The 20,236-nt window shown below is 36.2% G+C and overlaps 2 protein-coding genes across 3 annotated transcripts in view; both read right to left on the bottom strand.

The window, feature by feature from the left end:
• jvl (javelin-like) overlaps nt 1-20,236 on the bottom strand; it is a 57,572-nt gene that overhangs the window by 36,534 nt on the left and 802 nt on the right. The window lies entirely within an intron of this gene.
• On the bottom strand, nt 1,906-20,232 carry LOC148938188 (uncharacterized). The gene is made up of 3 exons (XM_089081779.1): nt 18,415-20,232; nt 18,086-18,301; nt 1,906-17,493 (listed from the first exon to the last, which is right to left on the bottom strand). The coding sequence occupies exons 1-3, from the start codon at nt 18,611-18,613 to the stop codon at nt 17,300-17,302; spliced, it is 609 nt and encodes a 202-aa protein (XP_088937905.1). The 5' UTR covers nt 18,614-20,232; the 3' UTR covers nt 1,906-17,299.

Genomic DNA, 20,236 nt, shown 5'->3' with positions numbered 1-20,236 from the left:
ACGACTGAAAGCGATATATATATATATATACCGGAAGCGACACCGAGACTGTAGTCATGTGAGACTATTATCGTCGCTTGCGAGACAATAATAAACATGGTGAAACAATGGACGAGACCCGATTATTAAGACAAGATAACATCAGGCATGACGAAGCAATTTGTAGATAGAACCTAATTGTCCTGCACTATCTCACCATTGACATCAGAGATCTGATAAGGCAGTTCTTCTGGGAATAGGAGCGTGCACTCCTTCAGTTTTCTTAGCCTTCGGTTCTGACAGTTATTAGACAACCAGCGGAAATTTCTTTTATTCTTTTTACAAAAAGAGGTACATTTATTTATTATTATTATTTGACGTTCCAAATTGTTAAAAAACTTACTATGTTATATAACATTTATCTTCATATACATCACGTTTTGAAATATAATCGCGGATCTTCTCTTACACGCAAAGAAAATTTCTAATAGTTTTAGATAATGCGGCAGATAAGATTATTTCCTACTCGTGATTACTTTGTTATGCTCACATGCCATTGCACTTTGTTCCTAATAAATTTGAATAAAGTGATACGGAAGTTACTTTATTTTTTCGTTTGAAAAATTAGCGCCAATTATTTTCTCTATTTTAACAAAGAAGGAGCATGATAAACAAAATAATTTAAGTGAATAGTAATCAACAAAAGAAATATATCGTGCGAAGCATATCGAAAAATTTTAACAAAATCAAAGCAAATTAATTTAATTGAGGATTTCCCGCTACGCGCGCGTTCACCGCCAATTACAAAATGGAGATTTCACCCAACTGGGTCAAAATTAACACTTTCGCGTAAACGAATAGCCGCTATAGTTAAAGCTCGAGGAAGTATTCCATGTAACCGGTACTTCCGCACCGGATGTAGAAATGAAAAATCCTGATTGGAGCCGGGCCGGAGCGAATCCGACTTGTCGATTGTTCCAGGCCAACGAGGTAATAAAAACGCACCGTTATCCTTAGGCGAGCCGAGTTCGCGTCGGTTCTCAATTAAACGCAGCCTCGTAATTCTGCCCGCCATTAAAAGGAGGACAGCTGATACAATGGCACGAACGAAGTCGTCGGCCGGCAAGGAGAGAAGAAACGCGTCCAGTTGCGTTAGTTCCGAGTGTCTCTCGCGAGATTCGCACGTACCTTTTCTGTCGGCGCCGTATCCCCGAGCCTATAGAAAATCGTCGCCATAGCTATGTCTACGTTTTAAAAAAGCGTTTAAAAAAAAAAGAAGTCCGCAGAGAGCCTATTTTTCGCGAAAGGTAACGTCGAAATGCTGCGAACGTTCTGCGAATCGCACGAGTGGCAATTATTTATAATTGTTGAACCATGTTTCCGAGTAAGTAAATCCCTTTAACACGGGAAAGAAAGCAATCGGCAAAAAGTAAGAGCGACCAGAGCCACGAAGAAGTGCTTTTTCGCGCGCGCATCGCGTCGCTGCAAGAGAGAAGAGAGAGATACTTGCGTAATTCGTTATGCTACATTCGTTTCGCCTGTCAGACATCCGACTTCCTCGGGCCATCACCATCAAGCGTGCCCGTATGCGTGCTCAAAGTTATAACATTGCAAAATTGCGCTAAGCGTCACGTAAAAAGTAGAAATCGGTAGCAGCGCGGCGGCCTATTCTCTAATGAGCATGAAAACGACTTTATCCTATGGTGGAAGTTTAAATGAAGATCGTTATCTCTACGGAAATTTCTGAGTTTCGAGAAACTCGGTAATCTTAGATCAGCTCGATGCGACTCGTCGATATATTCGTTTCACGAAAAATAATTCGCAGTCGGCAGAAAATTAATGTCATTATGACTCATGCATTCTTATTTATGTCCCACGTACAAATCAGATATGATGTAATTATTAAAGGAAACATACGCTGTTTAATTTCTTTGTTATGCACAGCTGTTCTGCATATCGCTCCTACGTGATCAAAAATGATAATCTTGTTTGACGGTTTTTCCAGAAAAATAAACATATTTTCATTATTTCAAGTCGCATTTAAGGATATTTGCGTCAAGAGGTTCTTAGATCATTTAATGATTAGGACCTGCAACAGATAATAACGTGCGCTCGATGATGTAGCTGGATTTTATAATCTTGATTTTATAATCTACCGTTTCTTCCATCAATAATGGCACATATAATGGCCTTGGACATCAACATGTGAACATATGAAATCAGCTGTGTTTCTTTATTTTTCCAAGATACTGAAATAACGCAAAAAATATCCATGGATATTTTATCAAATGTATGTACAATACATATTGTAAATATGCTTCCCAGAAATAAAATTTTATAAAGATAGAAATTTATTTTTTCCTTATTTAACTATGGGTTTTAAAATGACTCCGTATCAGTTTGTTAATATTATTTTACAGAAAAAACATTTTACAGCTATTACATCAATGCTATGTATGCTATTATACATGAATCTGCTATACTTTTAATTTGTTTTATTTTCGTTTTATTCACGCGATGAAAATGTTGGTCACGATGCTATTTGCATGAACCGTTTGTGAAGTTTGCAATCAAACAGTCAATTCAATTATAAAGAGCAGAACATTCATTGCTCAAGGACAAGTGAGAATTGGCGACTCAAAATTCGATCCTCAAAGCCTGACTGCCCTCCTTTAGAGACCGGTCCTCGCACACACACTCACGCCTGCGTTTGTGTTATCCTTCGTCCTACAAATATGCGAAACCTTATGTAAGCCAGTGTGTCGCAGACTGCGGCTGATAATTCTCCAACGTTACATCGGTTACAAATAAAGAAAGAGTCAAAAAAGTAACTGGTTCCATGTCTGACTTATACTAATGGCCACGCGTTCTCATTATTGATTGTTTTTCAATTATATTCTAGAAATTCTCGTTACTTACGTACCGATGAGTATGATTTTAATCATGCTGCAAAAATGCTCGCTAATGTGAAGTCTCTTCTCCGACATCTCGTTAGCATATCAAGTGCGCTCTATTCAGTAACTTCTTTTTTTTTCCTAACGCTTTCTATACTTAAAGTGAGAGACCGACATGCGCTAGCTTTTCTCCAAAGAAAAGAAGAAAATAGAAAAGTAATGAAAGTATAGTTAGAGGGGACAATCCCAATTTAAATTGCTACTATGAGTGCCGTTGAAAGCCACACTCACTCACCGGAATAACATCGTATCCTCGAAACGCGAAAACGTGCGGCGATTATTATATAAAAGCAGAGACGGTATCTATTATCGTATTCGCCGGGGATCGAGTGAGTATCTTGTTGCCCTGACAATTCAACAACATCCTCACGTTGAGAGTTCGTCGGTGTCCGAGCTGTTCCGCGCGCGATAGAAAATTTTAAAAGCTACGCCTGACTCAACCGCGCGCGGCTGTTGCGAAACCGGCACACAAACGATTTCACCGTGGCGCGGCAACAAAGTCCTCGGAAATTTCTCAGATGTACTTATTATCGTTAACTGGAGCTATCAAGAGCAAACATCGCGCACAGTCGTAACGCTAACTAATATTCCTTCACGAAATATTTATAATCTCCAGCTTACTTCCGTAAGCCAGTTTCTTCGAAGTTTTCACTAAAAAATTAAGTTTATTTTTCAAGAATGTACTTTTCGGAATGTTTTACGACCAATTACGTATTCAACGGTACATATCTTTCACGTATACTTGTCTTCAGCGTATCCCGCGAGATATATGGTAACTGATTTCGCTCATATTGTGTGTGAAAACATAATGATCTCGTAAACACGAATCCAGACAGGTCTGTTGAAGATATCCGACTCGCGGAGAAAGCGGCTTCGGATGAATGTACATCCATTATTTCGACTTGGACGTTAGATAACTTTGTTTTTCTGAAATTACTCCGAATTAAACGCGGAAGAACCGTTTTTCACTGGAAAACGGTGAAATCTCCGCATGATCGCTGTGAGCGTACCTTTAAGGCCACGTGCAAGATTGACGCATGGACGGCCGTTGGTAGAACCTCTAAGTACTGAGTTGCATGCATTATCCTCTTTTATATGCCGTCGTTATTCTAACGCGTAATCTTCAGTGCATCATTTACCGACCGACCGGCACGTAAGCGTTAAACGCGCGAGAAATGATGACTCGCGTTTTCCTCCGCGGTTTCCGGATCGCGCGACCGCGAACTTTAACCCTTCATTTCGTCGTTTGCATAATACATATGCACGTCGACACTGGACATGCGCAGTTCCAAGAGGCGATGTCCGGCTCGAAAAACGTTGCCTCGTCATTCAAAAGCTTCAAAGGAAACCACGGGAAAATATAAGAGCCAAAGCAGGTTCGCGACTTGGACCTTAATAAGAATCTTAAGAATCTCGTTATATAGTAGAAAATGTAAAAATCATACGAAAGAAAGAAAATATATGGATAAGGATAATTAATTTCAACTTTTTCAAGAAATAATAAATCAATTATTCTAATCTCAGGACATTAAAGTTAGAAGAATATTATCATTGAATTTCGCATTAAAAAAGACTAGACTATTACAGTTAAAACAAATTATATACCGTCCACATATCATTTAACTCTTCTCTATATGCAGCCAAGATTACAGCAATATGCAAATCTATAAAACTATCGACATGCCCAAAAGGAAAAGCGTGCACGTCGCAATTTCACTCACGAGTGCGTAGAACGTTAATAAATTATCCGCATTATGCAAATTCACCGTTCCGCGCCTGGCGTACCTCGAGGAATGCTTTACGTCGCGAAATGCAGCACCATAGATTCCTGCATTTCTAAAAATGACGAGGCAGATGGTAAGGCTAAATGAACGGTATTTAAGATATGAAATTTAAGATACATTCACCTTGTATCGCGAGTATATTTACAGATTTGTAAAAGCCAGGAAGCTGTCGGTGCTTTATGAGACGAATGACAATCTCCCTCATAAAGTATCCGCCGTTACAAAAAAAAAAAATAATAAAATCGTTTTTCTATATTTTGCAATATTAAATTCTTCTTTCATGTCTGTGTTAATCTCAGATCAAACTTGTATATAATAAAATTGATTTCGAATTTTCTTGCGAAAGAAATATTAATATCACAATGTGCGCAATTATATACGTTATCTGCGCGACAATATTTATATTTTCAATGAAATAAACCGGAAATCAATTGAAAAAAAGCATAACTTATTTTATACTTCCTTTTATACTTTTAGTAATAAAAATGTTCAGTCGATATCGACAAGAAATCCCAAATTAAATCTAAACGCCTTTAAAAATCTCAAGATGCTAAAGGAATAATCGATAAAGACCTGGAAAAATTATTAGTGATACTAAAGATCAGACAATTTGAGCAACATAAGAATTTAATTTGATGATTTGACCTATACCAAGATATAATCTTTTACCGATTAGCACGCATATGCCGGCTAATTACGCATGCACGGAGACGCGTAACGGCCGCGACACACGATCGATCACTCACGTTTCCCGTCGCGGTAATATCGCGGTTGGCCGATTAACGAGCCGTGTCGCACAAGATCCGCCGTTAACTGCGTCCTAACAGTATCGCAAAATCACCGATCGGTATCAATCACACTCTGATACCCCAGCGCAGTGTATGTGCCATGACTATGGCATGACGTGCCGGCGCGAAAGACATGGCGTCCCTAAGCGCGCTGCGGATTTAATTGGAAACGCATACAACGGAGTACGTAACGGTACGCGAGTTACATTCTCTAATTAGATTAATCAGAATTTATCATTAATGATTGAGTGAGACAGAAATGCCGTGAGAGCGGGTTCACGATCGTTAATGATGGATGCGGGGCTGCTAATGATTTAACACGTGACATATCACGTTGCTAATAATTTTTTGCAATCCGCGATTAAAAAGCAACAGGTCGTACCATTATCCACGGAAGTTTCAATACGCTTGCGATATATAACGCAAGTATTCCCTTGGTTAAAGTAAAATAAATTCAATTCAATTACACGAGACTTTACTAATTATTATCGTATGACCGGTGTGTAATATGAATCGACGTTAAAATATTCACCTGCGATCTATCCTTTATAGCTTCATCTTAGAATATTACTAAAGTCTAATACGTAATATCGATGCTATATATGTCAAGTTAGAGACAATTGCACAAGATTAACGACGCTTACATAGTTTTATAGGCGGTTGCAAATAAGTGAAAGTTATTAATAGTGCGTTACAAATAAATTTAGCTTTCAGCAAAGTGTCTCGCATGGCGTTTACGAGCAATGGAAACACGGTGAGCGAATCGATCGACGGTCGATCGATTACCGCGTGAAATCGAATGCCACGGAACGCGCGAGTGGAAAAAAGAAGTGAGAGGGCTTGGAAAACATGTCGCCGGTACGGCGATTCTTCGGTTCGTTGATCGAGCAACCTTGTGTTAGGAAGGCCTAGACCGGTGATTTATTTTTGAACACGTGAGGCGCGAACGATTCGCGGCCTTGTATCGCCTCTAGCGATTACCTCTAAATCGAATTCCGATTGGCGACCAAGCGCGTGAAATCATAAAGAACGCGTAACCTAACATCTAGTAAAATCCAATTCTTGATATCCAATTCTTTTCATATCCATCAAAAGGAAGATGTCTGTTATAAACTTCGTCTGGCAAAAGGAAAGTCACGATTATCATCGCTATTTTACGACCAGGTGGGGTATTATGTCCACCATTGTCATAAATGTTTTTATGCTTCTCCGAAGGCTACTGAGTAAATGAACAAATTTTACAAAATTACTAAAATTACAAAATTACTAAAAATTTACTAAAATTTATATTCGATTTGACCAATTGATTTTAAATGGCTTATACCAAAAATTTTGAGATGACAGTGATATTGTCCTAGCAAATATTTACTCTCACTATAAAAACCATACCATTATTTCCTGTCAATATTGAATACTTATAATAATTATCCTTTCTATATTAATGATTAAAATTCTAAACAATATTTCACTTTATATTAAATCTTCTATTAAATAAATCAAAGTCAAAACAAATATAAGTTATCATTATCGAATCCGTATATAAAAGTATAATAAGTTTGATTAAATCAGTTGTCTGGTTCACATAAAGCTTAAAAAATATTGCATATTACATTTAAGAGAAATGAACTTTATATAACAGGTAATAGAAATAAGGAAAGGAGCAGAATATTTGCGACGTGGAATAATGATCGCTAGTTACGAGTTACGTATAAAATTCCAACATGCTGCTAAGATATCGATACGTTAGGCTTCAGGAATGCGTGAATCGCGTGCAGATTGAACGTTATCCGTTACTCCACGCGAGAGTGGAAAAATCCATCCGGATCAAGATTGGCTTATCGCTGATCAGCGTTGACATGCATTCGAGATAGATCGTCAATATCGTCAGATTCGATCTATCTCTAGTGAGAGAACCTTGATCTTGTCCGACGACAGAACCAGTTCCGCTAGATGGCAAGTCGACGTATAGCGGCGCGAAACGAGCTTCCGCGTTCAATGCAGATTAGATGCTGCAAGAACTGGCATTCTGCCGTCCAATCACCTCAAAATGGACACTCAAAAGGCAGCGAGGTGCGAAGAGTGCACCAGAGAAAAAGAAAAAGTAGGATAGGTAGACGCAACCGTGAACGACCGTTAAATCAAAAAGAAAGAGGAAGGCATAAGACAAAGTCAGGTTTAAGAAAAAAAAAATCTCGCAAAAATTTAAGAAAAAAATATCTCGTCTAACGTGACAAGCTATCGTGTGAAATATAAGCAAAAAAAAAGCTATCATTTTTTTTTTTGATCAGCATTTTACGTTCGTGGATTAACACCGCACTTTGACCTCCGCGATTTAATTAGAAATTATTGCACGCAGCTCGCGTGTGATATACGCACGATTAATAATCCGCGTGACGTTCCACCTTAGAGTAGCCGACGGTATTATTCAATTTGGTTACAATTCACAAGTATATTGCTATCGCTATAGGGTCACGCTACTAATCGTAAGATCGAAAGCGTTCCGAGACACCGCCGACTATACGCGCGCGCCTGTTCACCGTTATTAACCGCGATTTATCGGCTTGCCGGCTTTTCGACTCGCTGATCGTGAACGCGCATTCCGCATTCGATGCCAGTTATCGTCAAACGATAAATTCACTCGTATCGCAACACGGTGCGTCATGACAATAGGAGCGAATTAGTATAGTTCACGCCGTGTGCAGAGAAAAATTCCGAGGGCTCTTGTTAATGCGCCGCTCGCGGAGATTGCCCGACATTCACCTGCGCGTTTTATAGTTCCGAGAAACGGTAGAATTACAACGAATAAAAGCATCGATCTATGAATCTGTGTCTGAAGAAAAAAAAAATATCTTTTTCGAACGGAATCAAGGACGGGCGATAGAGCGTGAAGGAGTGGCCTTTCAAAAGAACTCGTGTGGCTTTTTCTAAGCAGTCACGATTTTTCAGAAAAAAAATAACATATTTTTTTCTATGCTGCATGACGGAGGATCGAGATCAAGAATTTATTTAATATCCATGAATTAAAATTGCGAGCAATCTTGCACGCGCAATGATTTTCCGTGATTTCGGAATGTCGTACGAAATATATATAGAAATAAGAATGATTTGCTAAACGTAGCTTCTGAAATGATTTGCTAAACGTAGCTTCTGAAAAATAAGAAAACAGGTCGCACGACACGTTGGACGAACGTATAGTTAACACGCTGACACACATATCACGACTGAAGCTTCGTGTCGCGAGGAGGAACTTGTCACGATGCCGGCCGTCGCGCCACATTGAGTTCGATAGGCGAGTTGAAGACATTTACGATCGAGATGTTTCATGATCGATGATTTCTTTGAAATCGGAAAATTCTTCGATAATACCGGATAATTTAGTACAACAAGTATCAACAACCTGGCAAAACCTGCTTCGTGACGACATGTATCGACGAATAAACTCGATTTATGGTAGATAAAGATAATGCAAAATTAAACTCGCGATCAAATGTTTTTACGAGTGCCAGAAAGATCGGAGAGAGAGATTTATATTGTGGAATGTGAAAACATTAATAGAGACTAGTAAAGAAATCACCGTGTTAAAAATTTATGCCCCAAAATTGCCTAATTCGTGGGTTCAATCAATGAAATAGAATGTTACTTTTATAAAAATTACTTAACATAGTAGATATTTAATATGAAAAATCATACTTTGGTAGCATAAAAAGTATTTCTTTTGCTAGATTAATTTTATAATTTTATAATATTAACTTTTTTATAAAAATTTTGTAAAATTATATTTTTTTTTCTCTCTTCTTCTAAAATAATATATATTTTAATGTTAAAACATTTTAACTAAATATTCGCTCTGAAAAAATTGAAGCAAAAAGTACTAAGAAATAAGAAAAAGATGTTACAAAGTTCTAGTATAATTTATGATACTTAACAGAACATCAATTAGAGAACATGTCTGTGGTTAGTAACTGTATTTGAAAATGCATTGCATTTTAATCGAAAATCACCAAGATTAATATGATAGGCAGTAATTTCCATTAAAGTATTGCTCAGCCAATGTAAAGAAGATATACTTAATTGCGTTACGCATACGCGTAACGCAAAAAATAAATTAAATAAAATTTAATACAACAAGTACAACTGTACAAATATATATAACTAATAATATCTTATAAAAGTGGGTATAATTTTTATTTGACGTGTTTGAATCACCTTCTTACACTTTCTTTTTGTCGTACGACGACACTCGACGAAAAGAGGCTTAATTATAGCGATCTCAAGTCTTAATTTCGCAAGCGGAAATTTCTTCATCACAGCGGAAAAAAAGAACGAGATTCCACGTCGGACATGAACTCGATGGGCTTGCTTTAATAAAATTAAAATTGCGCATGTTTGAGGCGAGCATAACTTTCAAATTGCCATAAAAATTGAATCCTTTATATATTTTCAGGTTGTAAGAAAAATGACATAAATAATATAGTAATTTCCTTTATGGTAGATTAGTAAAAGTTTCTTTTAAAATTATATAAATATAAAAATTTTATATACATTTTTTTATTAAATATATATAATTTATGTGATTCAATAAATAATAAACCAAAAGTAAAAGCGTGTTAGAAAATCATTCGCCCATAACATATAATCTACTATCTATAAAAAATGTTTACATAGATTGGCATAAATTAATATGGCGAAATACACTCGTGCTTCTTTATTTTTCTATATTTGTACAACAAGTATACCAATGTATCGCAAATTCATCTCTGATAAATGTATCGTGCTAGCTTCTTAACGCATCGCTACACGAGAGGTCATCGATAGAGAACTTTCAAAAAAAAAAAAAAAAAAAAAAATCAAACATGCATCGTGCTACTAACGGGTGTATAAAATCTTTAGAGAGTAATAAGATCTGAGATCTAAGATTGGCCCCATCATCTTGATCAAATTACGCTTTTACAACCGTCTCGATCGTGCTTGAACGTGGTTACCTGGGTTTAGAAACACTTTCGTTTCCGTTCCTGCGGGACTCGAAAAAGAGTTGCTATTGACATACTTTCCGAAGCTGAATTTTCCAACCGTGGTTCTGTCGAGCGAGACGAGCCGGGAATAAAAGAAACTTGTCGATCTGCGCTCTCTCCTTAATGAACGCGAAGAACCTTTATCAACGAAATTAGATCTCTCTCTTTCTCTCTCTTCTCTTCTCTCTCTCTCTCTCTCTCTCTCTCCATTATTATCGACATATATTAATTATAATATATTTTTGTGATTTCAATATTAATAAATATGTTGTACATCACGATCAAGGCGATACGATACATTTTTTTACAAGTATTGCTTATTGAAATGAGAATTTTTCGAAAAAGTTAAGCGTATTAAACGCGTGGAGGATAGAAAAGAAAGGATCGGTGTTATATATATATATGTGAGGCAAGAAGAGGCTCTTTCGTCTGTACGCCACATGGTGTATTATGGGATTATGTTGCCTCGACAATCCGTAAAAAAGATTCGCGCAAGTGGAGTGCGTGCCGCGAGCAAGGACAAAGCCATCGAGAAGACTGGAAAGCGAACGTAAGACGATTTCGTCGACTCCCCACAAAAGTTTCTCTGGTGAAATGCAAACCATTCTTACATACAGCAGACATACCGTTGAAAGCGCGGCGGTGAAACCTCCTGGGCTTCTATCAATAAACATTACTGTACGTTTGCTGTGCGTACATCCTGCGATCGTCGAGAATACCGTGAGTCGTTTGAGTTACAACAGTCGAATGTCAAATATATTAACATACGAATTATATAGCATGAACAAAGCTGTGCTGTTTGATAGAGAATTAAATTAAATATATCTGACATTAGATTTTTATAATTTGACAATTAGCTATGAAAATCTTTTATCTTTGTGCTATAATTTTGCATACGCTATTCAGAAACCGAATAATCATCACTGTAATAATTTAATGCCGAAATGTCGTGTCATTAAAATTAAAATCCTATGCTAATCATGATCATAGCGTCACGCAAAAAATAGGCCTTAAAACCGCATGCCATCGCCACGTGAATCATTTTCAATGTCAGGATTTCTTTTTCTGCGAGAACAATGGACACCGCTACGTAACAACCGCGGTATTACCATTTAACGCCGTTTCATTGCAAACTATATGGACGAAGAACATACATAACAAATGTGTAATTACGCCGAATCATTTGATTTCAAACCGAGTATCATTGATCGCATAAATTCCTTTCAGCCATGATCGGCACAGTTGGTGATGTAATCGCACTGAACTAATCCCGATCGTGAATGCACCGATTGCAAATTGGATAATCGTCTGGGCTTACGGAACGACAAAGATTATATTGAGGCATTCTTCAATATAATGTCACTACTCTTCAGATATATAAAAAAAAGATATATATGTATAAAAAAAAAAACAAAATTAAAAATTTATTCTGACAATATGACTCTTTTAATTTTGCGATTTAAAGATCGTTCACGGTGCTAATTTTTCAAAGGAACTCGTATGTACTTCTATTTGTAAAAGAACAAATCGACTAAACAGAGGATTGTGTAATCGCATTTCGCAACAACAGAGTTACATCGTAAATCGCTACAACATCGACTACGTCGGCTATGTCATCAAAACGCTGGAGCATCTCGCTCATTGTCTCGGTACCTCTCTCGTAGTCGTACGCATTTATGTAAACGGATAGGTAAGCAAAAAATGAAATTACCGTCGAATCACCGTCGCTGCATGGATAATGAACGCGAACAAAGGTGCGAGTGCTCGCGTAACTCACTTTCTAACACCGGTACCTGGACATGTGCGAGCATCTAATGTTCACGCGTATCCAAACTCTCCTTCTCTTTCTTTCTCTAGGACGGATTGTTTGTTCAACACAATTAACTCGTTAATTCTACTGCGTTTTTTCCAATTTTAAATTTCCTTCTCTGTGTCACATACGCCTGTGACAGAAATTTATATTTAAACTTATATAAAAAATAAATTATAATAAATATAAATAAAATTCAAATAAATACCTTTGAAAATAAAAATGTTTTTTTATTAAAAAAAAAACTTATCTTAAAAATAAAAAGCTTTAACAAAAGAAATCAGTTGTTTAAAAACGCAATTACAACTTTAACGTTCATAATTAAACTCTAATATTTTTTATAATTAACGACAATAAATAATGATTGAAACAATCTCGATTTCGATTTTATAAAAATGAGGTAACCACGGCAAATGTATCAATGTCGATTGGGTGAGCAGAGTTTCTTGTTCTCTTTTTTTTTTTTTGCCGAGAGATTACTTCCGGTTACAGTTCTTGATTATATACATGGTATGCACGCGTGCGCAGTTAGTTGCGAGTTAATTATAAATGTTACACCTCACTGCATACACTGATTGCGCTAACCATACATAATTGTGCCTAATAACATTGACGTCAATGAGTACACCATTGTTCCAATGTGTTCTATGTACATTTTTAAGAGAAATCGGCAATTCAATCCATTATCAAGATCAATCGATCGAAATAAAATGTGCCATTGTTTAATCTATAAATTATGGATCTGCTTACGCTTGCAAAATATTTCGATTTCTAAAAATCTTTAATATCAAAATTTAACGACGTAAGGCAAAGTGTTTATAATTAGAAGTCTATTTATCCTAAAACCGGAGGCGATTTGCAAGTAACTGTTTCCATAACAAGCGTAATTTTCAGGCAACTCACCGTAATGAAAAGACTTTCACGCTTCTTAGAATAACGGAAAGGAAGCTGACGTAAATTATTAGCTATGCAGCATCGCGTGGAGACGCGTTTTGGTACAGTAGAGTATATAATCTTAAATATTCGCAAGAAAACACTTTTCTTATCGATCGCACACGGCTCGCGTTGGCTTAGCACAACAAACGTGCACGAGACACGTTTGTACGGATATTTCGCGCACGTGTCTCGCGCGGAAAATGCCGCTTGAGTCCTCTTCTGTGCAAGTGGAAGAGACAGCTCATGCTACGGTTGTAACATGTAAAACGTGCAATGAATTTGAAGGGATTCGCAAGTTCGCGAGAAGCATTCTGACAAGTTATTCTCTTATTATTTGCATAATCAGATGATTCCAATAATTGCTTCAAATAATTCAACTTGCTTGTTCTTCCGAAAGCTTTATTTACGGAGTTCTCATCGACAAAATTTATTATTTGGCATGACACTTGCGAAAAACGGGTCCTTCGCATGCAGCTCACGGTAATTACAATGTAATTTTAATATATACTGGGTTCGTCGTTTTGTGGACAGATCGGTTTGCGAATAATCATACTGCGTAAATTCCTGTTGTAAAATTCCCGTGGATCGTCCCGACCTATTCTTTGATCACGAGTTCTTGATTCTGCCGTACCGGACACATTGGTAATCTCGTTCCTGCGATTATTGTTAGTTTGCTTTACTTTTTTAAAAATAGTTAGCAGTTTAAAATATTAGTCTTAATACTTAAGCTTTGTATAAAAAAATTTTTGTTAAATTCTACCTAGAAAACAAAATATAATTTATACAAGCTTTCGAATCGTAAACACATGTTTTAGTTGCAAACAAGTAATTAAAGGACGTAATAAAAGCTACAGGTATACTTCAAGTTTAAAACGTCTCGTCTAATTTTACAGCAACATTACGACTTTGAAGTTAATTATCTATAAATTACTTATAATTTTAGCTATAGTTTAGGTATATTAATACGAAATGTGGCTTAAGAAAGGAAGAAAGGAGAGGGCAAGTCAATAAAAATATTCGCGTGTAGAAGCATAGTTTCACGAGGAAATTCGCATCGATACGTCGCATTGCGTGCGTGTGGCATATCATAAGGATAACTTTTACTTTCTAAAGCAATAAATAAGACGCTACGCGTGAATTTACTCACGCGCATGTATGTATGCACGTACGCATCCATATCCCGGGGTAAAAACCACATTAGGAGACGCCCACGAAATGCACGGGTGACCGAACCTTAATGATATATGCAATGTGCACGTGTGCCTACTCGTACGTTCATTTTCTATCGATTAATACGAAGTCTTACCCATGCTTTTATATCACTGATTACTATGCGCGCGCGCCTTCGCTAATTTTATTATCCCTCGGTATAAAATAATTCTTGCATCGTGACTCATACCCATTTCGCGGACATCGTGCAAACAAGAAATTTTATACAAGGTCGAGAGATCAGTAAGGAATTAACGATTATTGCCTAAACGGGGATTTACGTTGAAATTCTTGCTCAATAATTTTACGTGATCTATCGCGGTTTACTTTGAATAAGATTTCACGAATACACATCAGAAGCTATCTGTACAGACGCAAATTCAGTCTCCTTTAAGATAGAGCCGCGTGTCATCGGCAATTGTTTATCAAAATTATCAGCACGTCACGGCTCGTAGAATCGTTGCTGGAGTCGTTACTGGAGTCAATAGACGGTATCGAAAGAAACCGCGACACGACTAAATCCTCGTTCACTCGCGATCGAAATTTTTCGAAGTTTGTCGGCACGCCATGGTCGTTCGTACCAGTATACAGAGTGACTCTACCGTGTTATATTCCATTCCAAATTTACGTAGATTCATTTTTACAAATTCTTTCTTAACAAAAAAACATTGAGAAATTAATTATCATAGATCGAAAAATCTGTCGCGAGTTAATTTTTTAAATTAAATTACAAAATGTTTTTTAGTTACTTTCCATTTCTATAGAATTGTATGTTTACTTAAATTTTTCATAAAATTATTCAACGACGAAAGATCGGTGAAAAATTAAGAGCAGCGATGTAGTCACGCCATGCGTAGTCACGCGTGAAAAATATTAATTTCGTAATTAGTAAAAAAGTTAATAAATAAAGATTTTTTGTTCCATAAAGTATTCAGAAAGTATTCAGATTAGTATACACCCTGTATATACTAATGTAAGTCGATCGATCGCTTCATGGTATGATGTCCCGAATCCATATTCCGTGCCAGGATGCGCCTGCCTGCCCGACAAATCACCGAAGTTATTCCGCAGCAAAGTGCAATTTAAGCTTTCATTAGAGAGAATCTGCGGTGGACACAGGAGGCGAGATTATAAAGAAGTAACCGCAGTAAAGCTCGGAAAGAGAAATTTGCTCGAATTCCTATCTATGTTGCGCATAGAGAAAGTGCACTTCTCTTCCCGCTTTCATACAGCTGGATTGCTTTGTCTGATATTGTCATCGCGGCATTATTAATCTTCACTAGATGCCAGATTGTATCTCTTTAAATTGGTAAACTGAAAAGGCACTAAATAGAAGACAAAAAGTCAGAAGTAATTACCTTGAGATGTTTATATGATTCTAATCAGAAATAAGTCTCTATAAAAACCACAAAATCAAAATTTTATATTCAGCATTTGTATGTCTAAAAATGAAACTTGTTTGTGTGATAAGCAAGTAGGTTTCCCGTACAAAGATTTCGAGCTAGGCGATTGGCGAACAGAAACACATTACCGAGGAGATAAGAACGAGATGAATAACGAGACTCTCAGCGCGAAATAGAAATTGTCGATATCGCCAACGACGGTTGATTTCATATTTTACAGCAAAAGTAATGTTTCAATGCGCGTGTTACCTCACGCAACTTTCTCAAACGAAGTGATCGATAGATACAAGTATGTGCTCGTGTACATGAAGCGAATGAGTCACGCCGGGAGACGTAACCGCCACTCGCATATAGCACAGCCTGTAATCAAATAGGATCTCCGTACGATCCAGTGAGCAGAACGCAAAGCCGTGAAAGTGCAGTCCTACACCCCGCGGTACTTCTAGAAATTCGTTGCAATTCAAATCCGCGGATTTAGAAAAATATTTGATAAAAAAATCCAATATATCTAGACAGATTAGTGCAATAAAAACTAAAAAATAAAATTAGAATAAAAAATTTCTTGACAAACATTCTCATGCGTATTGTTTTGAAATATAAACATATTTATATAAAAGATTACACGAATCCATAATGTACCTATACTTTTAGAAAAAAAAAAAAAAAAAAAAAAAGTGAATCTCATGTGATAAAATTAAAAAAAATTATAAAATTCAGATCACAAAAATCATATCTTATTTAAAGCAAATTTTGCAAGTGTGGATTAAAAGCTTAATTCTTGTATCAAATTCTTCGTATCTAAAAGGCACTTCATTTTAGATATGCTAGAAAATGTTCTAAAGTATGATCGCGTATGATTCCGCAGCAAGACACCTCGAAAGTTCATTCGGGTGTGTCATTTACGCGGACCGATAAGGGTCAAGCTGATCAACCAGTCGAGACCATTTCCGGCAGGTATCGTACTGAGTGTCGCCGACGTTGATCGAATGTAAACCGACCGCAATGGCGATACCGTTACCGATTTTTAGCGCGGTTAGCACGCGAGTGGGTTTGCGGATTCGAACCGCACGATACAAGCCGCAATGCTGCTTTCATTCGCACTTGTGTGAATTCGAATATCTGTGCCTTCAGTCACGAGACACCGAGATTTGACTTGAAGTCTAAGTGATGATAAAAGAGAATTAATACGAAGATGTAGGCAATGAAAGTCAGAGCTGATAAGAATTTAGGCGACGAAAAAACACAAGTACAGTTTATAAAATATGCGGTCACAATTTGGAATTAATTCCTGTTTTTGCACAAAATTTCAAGAATAAAAAAATATTCCTTTTAATCTCCTTCATTTTTCTGTGTCAATTAGAAACTGGGATTTTTATTTAAAAAATACTATTTCTTTCGGATCACGAAATTAAAAAGGGAAATCACTAATACCCTAATTGAGCGGAAAATGCCAGTTCCATCGGAGCTACCGCGACGATGGTGCCACGCTGTAATATGTCCGTGAAATCCACGTCCGACACTTCCTCAGTGTTCATAGAATTCGAGACAGTTTCAGTCATCTCGCTTTCGAATGATGTGGAAGTCGTCGATGTCATTGTCGTGCTTTGCAGATTCTCACCTGCAACGTGCACATTGTTGGAGAAAACGGACGGAAGTAAAATGCTGCGACTGACGTACACGTTTCCCACCGTATGTTTAAAGACTGTTGGAGTCTAAGTTAAAAACAACTTGATTCTAAGTTTTATCGATTTGGCATGTAACTGAATAGAACAGAATAGCAACAAGCTTTAAAATATTGCAATTGTTGAATTAGTCAATAGCGATATAAATCGTTCATTTTTCAATTGCAGATAAAAAATAATTTTATATCATAAATAAAGTATCTGAAGAAAAAAAATCTTCATCACGCTTGTAATTTCTGAATTCCAATTACTCGGATTTATCATAATGTGTTAAATATACTACGTGTTTTTTTTTAAAAAAGTACCTGATAAATTAAATAAAAAAGTAAGAACTATAAAAAAACTAAGTCTTTTACGATTCTCGAAATATCGTCGGTATATCAGATAATGTTATATCAGAACATATTTACAGTGACTTTAAATCTCCGTTTCCGAAAATATCACGAGTGCAAATATTTTATGTGCGTCGTTCTATATCTATCTCGTAAATAAGCCGGCAGCGTGGTGTTGAATTCCATAAGGTCTTACTCGTCTCCGTTCTCTCAACATCGCGATCGGAGGTACTCGTGGAGAAGACGATAGTGTTTGTAGCAGAGGTCGAGGGTTCATCGGGGTCGACTTCGGAGAAATAACTGGCGAGGTCTTGGTAGGATTCGCGCGTCCTTGCAGCATCCGCGAGATGATGCTCGGACCGATAAGCCGAGGTACTGGTCTTTGCCGTATCTTGCTCGTTCAGTGTGGACACTGACGAGAGAATGTATAAAAAAATATATTTTACTACTTTTATATATAGATTCTTTCAAAAACTTTAAAAGAATGTATATATATTTTTTGCTACCGTTAAACGCGATATTCACCATTGTCAAGATTTGCAAGTTCATCGATTTTCTCAAGAATGTGCGGATGAATTTCGCGGTGGTTCACGTTCTCCACTTCGGAATTGGCTTCCCTCTCACTCTTCGATTTCATAAAACGCTTCAAAGGAAAGGTGGGCAACTTTGATCTAATCTGTGCATTGTGTTCGTTAGACGATGTTTCCTTCTGAACATAAACCATACATTTTGCCTCTCTATCCCTCCCACATATCGCAAAATTGATTTAATTGATTAAATTATTTAATTAATATTTTATTAGCCGCTTTATATAATTATTCGTATCATACAAGATATTTTTATTTTGTCTAAAGTCAATATTTTTGTAATTAATGCGATTGTAATAATAATAATAATCACATAATAATCAATATGTAACAAATAGAAGGTAAGCTTTTACATCTACGGGAATTTTGGAATGAAGGATAACATCATTCCTTTTTCACATAGTCGAATAGGTTATACATAAAATATATGACAAAAATAGGAAAAATTCGTGTCAATTATGCAATAGAATATTGAATTAAAAATTTATAACGCACAACACGTACAGAATATTCCTCGTGTCCTCTCTACCGTAAATTCTTCAAATATAGTTAAACTCTCTCTATAAAACTTTCAGCGAGAGTTACCTTATTTACACTGTTCTAAAGTTAGATATTATACATAGAATTTATATCAGAATATTAAAGATAAAAAATAAAGCTATCTCCTGGACTGATATTGCAGTCCAACGCTTCAAGTACATCATCGATCAAAATTTTCGACAGATACTTTCAAATATCGCAGCGCAACTCAATATAAAATATAGAATATTTAGATTTCTCTTAAAAAGTATCTAAATTTCTTCATTTTTATTCATCATCTCCTCATTAAGAATTCAAATATTATATTCTCACCTTTTGTTTTATTGTGGAGAATAAAGATTGCTTATCAGAATTCCTACGATCTAAATAATTAATAGATGTATGATCTACGGGAGTTTGTTTCGGGGTATCTGAATTTTGTGATTTTGAAACTTCTCTGTTAGTAATATTACTCATATCTGCATCATATCGTCAATAAAGAAGTGAATCAACGATACATGCCTACTTATCAATTTGAACGTCGTACGTTTCGATATCGACTATTACGCTTGGCCGACCGGCTTTTGTTCATTATCAATTATATCGCAATGTATTTACATTTTAAATGCGTATGTTCAATATACAATTACAATGGCAAGATTGAAAATGATGGGAAATGGAATAAATATCTTCTCAGAGTGCACAATTTATACAATTTGCTATAGCAAATTAAGGTTGAATGATAATAGCATTTTGTGCTAAAACCAATATTTTACATTTCTTTTAATATAATATTATGATAAACACTTGATATCACAAAATAGAATACTTTTGTATATGCGTATCTTCTAATTTCCACGAAAAATTATAATGCAAATAAATTGAAAATATAATACAATAATCTTCAAATAATAAAAATAAATATTTTAAAACTCACGTTTATAGCTACTGCACGTGCGATAGCCATGCAGTTATAATAAAACAATGAAAACTTTACGTTTATATAGATTTCGTGCTCTTTCCTTAATACAATATATTTCTGAAATATTATAGGTTCTTCCTAGCACATTCCATATAATAATCGATGCTAAATCTCTGACACAATTCATTTTCGAATTTCGAGCAAAGAAATGTAAGATCTTTCAACACAGTGAGAACCAAAGAGACGGAAAACAAAAAAAATGTCGCGATACAAAGAAATTTAAGGAAAGGTGAAATATGAGAAAGAAAAATAAGGCTCT

This window comes from Pogonomyrmex barbatus, unplaced genomic scaffold, assembly GCF_055798465.1.
Source record: "Pogonomyrmex barbatus isolate J1 unplaced genomic scaffold, ASM5579846v1 scaffold1, whole genome shotgun sequence".
NCBI lineage: Eukaryota > Metazoa > Arthropoda > Insecta > Hymenoptera > Formicidae > Pogonomyrmex > Pogonomyrmex barbatus.
Note: the sequence above shows the minus strand (reverse complement) of the source record. Positions and strands in the feature narration are given on the sequence as shown.